The sequence below is a fragment of the Pinus tabuliformis genome, chromosome 3_1 (assembly GCF_031772625.1).
Source record: "Pinus tabuliformis cultivar Carrire ecotype Pingquan chromosome 3_1, CPIR1, whole genome shotgun sequence".
Lineage (NCBI taxonomy): Eukaryota > Viridiplantae > Streptophyta > Pinopsida > Pinales > Pinaceae > Pinus > Pinus tabuliformis.
Genome location: NC_142301.1, coordinates 4,596,284 through 4,602,283, shown reverse-complemented (window position 1 = coordinate 4,602,283; position 6,000 = coordinate 4,596,284). Strand labels below are relative to the sequence as shown.

General features: G+C 42.8%; 1 protein-coding gene across 1 annotated transcript in view; it reads left to right on the top strand.

Annotated features, from left to right (window-relative positions):
- The first annotated feature begins 1,875 nt into the window (after nt 1-1,875).
- LOC149185490 (zinc finger CCCH domain-containing protein 14-like) overlaps nt 1,876-6,000 on the top strand; it is a 52,584-nt gene continuing 48,459 nt past the window's right edge. Inside the window, exon 1 of the mRNA XM_089409064.1 lies at nt 1,876-2,223. Within this exon, the coding sequence (XP_089265190.1) occupies nt 1,876-2,223 (348 nt within the window). The remainder of the gene's footprint in view (nt 2,224-6,000) is intronic.

Here is a 6,000-nt window from a genome sequence, read left to right as displayed (position 1 = left end):
AGGCAACCGCGAAGAAGATTCTACACATAGGGTTGCGGTGGCCAACCCTCCATAAGGATTTAAAATCCTACTGCAGGGCGTGCGTCATGTGTCAAAGGACTGGCAAGCCATCACGGAGAGATGAGCTACCTCTGAACCCATAGATGACATTACAACCTTTCGAGAAATGGGAAATAGATTTCGTGGGACCCATTCAGGCTCAAGGAAAGAAGACGGGTGCGTGGTACATTATCACCACGACTGAGTATTTTACTTGATGGGTGGAGGTACAGCCTATGAAGGACTACACAGGTGTGACCATTGCGAAGTTTCTCTTTGAGTATGTACTGACATGATTTGGGTGTCCAAAGATTTTGATGAGTGATCGCCGTACACACTTTTTGAACAAAACTATCAATGAGCCAACGAAGGAATTTTAGGTATATCACCATAAAAGCATGATTTATCACCCATAGGCTAATGGGATGGTGGAAGCATTCAATAAGGGACTGAGAACGTGTTGAGGAAGGTTTGCAATGCTCAGTGAAGTGATTGGAACATGCGCATACCCGCAGTACTATGGGCTTATTGAACGATGTGCAAAAAGTTGACTGGACATACACCCTTTAGGCTCATATATGGTGTTGAAGCAATGATGCCAATGGAATACATTGTGCCTAGTTTGCACATAGTGGCATTCATGGGTATGACGGATAGCAAAGCCCTAGAAGAGAGGCTTGCATAAATTTTCGAGCTTGACAAAGAAAGGTTTCTAGCTGCGTTTCACCAACAGGTCCAAAAGAAACACGAAAAGTCATGGCATGGTTGGCACATTAAACAATGCACCATTAAGGTAAATGATCTAGTTTTGTTATATAACATCAAGTTTGATAAATTTCCAAGGAAATTTAGGATGCATTGGCTAGGGCCCTATGTCATTAAGGAGATTACCGATGGTGGAGCATTTCAGTTGGTTAAATTGAATGAAGATCCCTTCCCAGGAAAGTTGAATGGAACTCGATTGAAGCCATACATTGGTGATCAGGGTAGGTGACTATATGAAGGTAGCATAGTCTTAGTGCTCTAGGGAGTTGAAAGGATGTGTGGGATTATAAACTACATTGCCGGGTTGGGAAACTATGCGATCAGGGGATTGCATGGAATGAGGAGATGTCATAAGGTTTGTAACAACGTGAAGAGAGCTGCGCTACCCAGGGAAAAACCACGCAGGTCAGTTAGAAAGTGACTGTTGAATTCATTGTTCATGATGTGACGATGAGAACACGACCAAATGGAGTGGGGGGGGGGGGGGGGCAACATTTAAGATGAAATTTATGGATAAGATCCTTGAAAATCTACCGCTAATATCACATTAATGAACCAAATTTTTTAGGAACGGTTAGATTTGAATTCAAAATGGCCTATAAGTTACATGTTGCTGCCCAACAAAAAACACTTGGCATTTTGAGCATTAAGTTGGTGAGATTTCAGACGTGCATGAACCACGCATTCTTCGAAGAATTGATTGACTGGCCAACATTTGATTGATTTCTGGAGTTTGACTACCATATCATCCCTGACATTATCCCAGGATCAGAAGCTATGGATGCCGAAGCAGTGACAACCGAGGGGGTTGTGTCGAAAGTCGTGATGGAGGCAGAGGGAGTTGCTCCGGAGGTTGCAAGAGTACTAGCTGAAGTCCCCAAGTCAGCACGAACGCTTAGACCAAAGCCTACCCCAACCAAGGAGAGTACGAAGGTTAAGAAGGGCAAGCAAGCTGCGACACCCATGCACACGTCACCTAGAAGAAACCCATAGAAGGACAAGCACACCATACAAGAAACGGGAAAAAATATTAACTTGGAACTGAAGGAGGTAGAAATTGAGGACATCTCGATGGATGAAGAGGATATGGGGGTGGAAGTGGAGGACATTGAATTTGAGGGTTTTGACCCTGTTACTAAGTTTCCTGAATACGTCCCTCTGCGAAAGGGAAAGACCAAGGTGCTGAAGGACATTGATGAAAGAAAGGTCACCCTGCACATACCTCTGTTGCAGGACGAGATTTTCTTTGAAGGACCATGCTTGGGGCAGGTTGCCCTATTGAAATTGAAAGATTGGGACTTAGCTGACATTAAGAAGTTCCCTCACTTGGCGATGGACCAGCTAATGCATCGCGTTGTTAATAAAACCACCGGGATGACTACATTGGAACCGCGGAAGTGGCTCAAGGGTGTAGACAAGGTAGGTCTTCTCAACCTGCTATTGGTGCTGCACTACAATCATACACCCATTACATTATTGGTATTCAAGTAGCTGCTATGCTTGGTGCATGATGGGTGTGTATGGCTGGAGGAGCAGACAACCATCACCAACATGTTGATCCATAGGATCACATGGCTACCATATACAGGGGAAAATCCCACCATGATGTTTGGCAGAAAAGGTGGTGAGTATAACCTCGTGGAGGCCATGAAGGATGAATTCAAGTTAGTGAAGAAGCTGTGAGGCTATGCCATCTCGATTATTTGTGATCCTGTAATCAAGGTGGCCACACAGATTTTGGCAGGAAACGTTATGCGGAAGTGTCGCCACTCGTCGTTTCTCTAGTGGCCCAATGCATAGAAGGAGTTTAGTTTAATTGGGCATGCTATCTCTGTGGTGAGTTCCTCATGAACTATTGCGAGGCATAAGAGCTTAGAAAGACCTTCCACTATGCATGGCTTTTTCTATCCATTGTGCTAGTAGTCTGGGAGCTACCTGAAGACAGTCAATTCCCCTCAGTTGCACCAGACCTGCCAGAAGTGGTGAAGTCCACCAACGCGACATCCACCACCTGCGCCATTAGTACTTTAGAAGCCACCAATATGCTTCATGCGAGGGACTCCCGAGCGATAGTGCTGCTAGAGGGAGCACTGACCACAGAGATCGAAGTTAACAGACCTGCTATCAACACCCTCAAGGGAGTAGGGTTGAACTTAGCAGTGCTTCCTAGCGAGATGCTCCACCTACTACAGGATGGGTTGATCACAGAGCTAACGACCTGTGAACAACGCGATTTGTAGGTGATCAGTGAGTAGAATATCAAGAATGTGTAGATGGCCCTACAGCGAGACATGGCCCTCACTTCCATGGTGGAACTTACTAACATAAGTCAGTACATGATTAAGGCCATGAAGGAAGCCTTCTGAATGGTCTCTGAATTGGCCATTCCTGAGTATGCAGAGGCAGATGAACAAGTCCACAAACTTTCTACGAGGGTGTGCGACGCTCGCACAGAGTTGGCCAAGGTTCAGCTGGAGCTGAACTTCCAGATTGCAGAATTGTAGTTGAATGCCCAACCTTCAACTTTGCTAAAAGTAAAGGAGCAGCACGCAACCACTGTCACAGAGGAGATAGCGGTAGTAGATAGTGCAATAGTAGACTGCACAAGGTTGTTTGAACAGTCGTTCAAAGTACTGACCAGTCTGAAAGAAGATCATAATGTAAAAAGACTGGAGATAGAGGCACGAGAGCTGCAACAACTCTACGACGAGGCAAAAGGAACAACGCGCACTCTCACCCTCACACAGAGACTTGCGAAGCTGTAGGAGGCCAAAATGCTGAAGGAACAGATAGATGCAATGCAACAGAAAGAGGCAGTGCTAAAGGCATGCTTGAAGCCCTGGTTGGACGAGGCCTATTTAGTCACGACCTCCATTGAAGGCAAGCTTGCTAGTCTGTAGGCGACTCAACATAAGCTTCAGGCTGACAATTCAGGACCAATGACCTAGCAATTGGTCGAATAAGTTCTTAGGGTCATATAATAATAGGATTCATAATTTAGAATTTTCTATGGTTAGTCTTGTAATATTGTACATACAGTTTCTTTCTACAAAATGTTTTCCCATATTAAAAATAGAAAATGTAAAGAGGGAAAAATCCTAAAATAATAATCAAATGAACAAAAGAAAGGAAAAGATATATATATATATATATATATATATATATATAGATATAATATGAACCCCAAAAAGAGATCAGAATAGATCATGAAAGTGTGCAAATTCAAATGCCACTCCTTTTTACTTTACTTTGCAAAAGAATATTGTGTGCAGCTTGTCAAAAATTCAGTCATGCTTTAAATTTCATGTTCATAGATAGAGAATAAAGATCTAGCCAAACTGTTTAATCTTGGCAGATCAGTAGTTAGGTAGAGAATAGTAATGAGCTCATCAGTTTAATCTGAGCCATTGGAAGTTATAAGGTTAGAATTAGATATTTTTCTTATCAAAGAAAAAGAAATGAAGGGCCAGCAAGCTCAAATGCACCCAATGAATGAAGAGAAAATTCTAGGGTAAATAAAGAGTAGGTAGAAGAAGTTTTTGAAATGCACAAAGTTGCTAGCTCAAAATGCACCTTCATCATGGTTAATCCTATGTTTCATGTGCAGGAGGAATTGTCAAAGAGAAAGGACATTGACTAAAGCTTATTTACTAATTCCCCTCATTTCACTAGACCCCCACATCCTTAGTTTATTAATTTCCCCTCATTATCCCTTCATTAGCTTTCATCCCCTAATGTTGTCCCCTTCTTGCTTGCAAAGTGATGAGCCCTAATTTTTGGTACAATTTGGGCTCATTTGGCCTACTTGCTCTGCTCAAACCATTCATTTTTTATTGCTTATGCATTCATTTCTTGGTTTATTCGTGTTGTTTGTAGGAAGAAGGGTAGGCATTCTATCCACGTGACTAATACATGATGATTTCAGGTTTTGGCATTAAAAGGGAGCAAAGACCACGAAAAAGGAGACAAGGAGACAATGAGGTGGCACTGCTGGTTTTTAGGAGAGGATGTCCACAGTCTTGGGGACCTTCCTCATGATTCCCACCATAGCTCCGAGCTCTAACCAATCTCCCCACCGAGCTTAGAGGCAGCCAACTGTTCTACAGGAACAGCAGTTATAACTGTTCTACAGGATCAGCAGTTTAACCTTCAGTTGGACAACCGAGCTCCACAAATCAAGGACACCTGTTGGATGATAATTTTGCATAAATACTGAGGCCGTAGCCTTGGATAGGAGCTTTTTGAATTTTTGTATTGCTCGTGTAATTGGGAAGTACGAGCTACAGCTCGATGTTTGTTCTTTTGTAAGCCAGTTTTGGCATGACATCAGATTTTTGTTTATGAATAAAGGCAGGCAGATTTTGATCTCATTCTGATTTTCTAAGGGAGCTATGGCTCTCAGGTTAGGGCCCAACCTGAGAGCAATAGATCTCCTCGGTGTTGTAATGTTGTTTGCATTTCGTTCCAGCACTTTGAGTTTTTACTTTAACATGCAATTCGAATTTACAGTCTGTTAATTTAGTCTTTTTCATGAGATTGAATAGGATTAGTTTATGATGAATTTGTTTCCAGTTGCTTAGGTTAGAAGAGGATAGATATAATTCATTGGAGCTCCAGAAAAAGGTTGTTAAAGCTCACTGCCATCTCTGTTAGGGATTGGGGTGCAGTCCATAACCAACCACCAAAAAGAAACACAGTTCTTCTCACTTCCATGCAAGCTGCAACATAGACATTTTCGTTGAAGATCCATCCATGCACTTTTGATATTGAACTATACTTCTACATTCCACTTCCATGCACGAGTTTCCTTTCTTGGTTTTCCATTGCTGTTCATAGGTTTCATGGCACAGTTATCATAGGTTAATTCTCGTTTTTGGTGCATAAGTCATTTGTTTCATTTACGCTGCTCATATCATTCCACTTCCTTCTTCTTCTTCTTGATCTCTCCTCAAGTCACCCACTCGGCCTCTGTCCAGCTCATTTATCCTCCAACTCATCTATTGCCACGTAGCTTCATTTACTTAACCTTTCGTTGATCCCATCCTTCCAAGCCATCAAACCACTGCATGCACTCTTCCTCCATCTGACTTCTCTGCTTCTGAGCCATCACCAGCTCCATCTCCATCTCACCTATCCCCCCACACCACTCCAACACTTCACCATCTCCCAAAACTTCCACGGTCAAACATCCTGTAG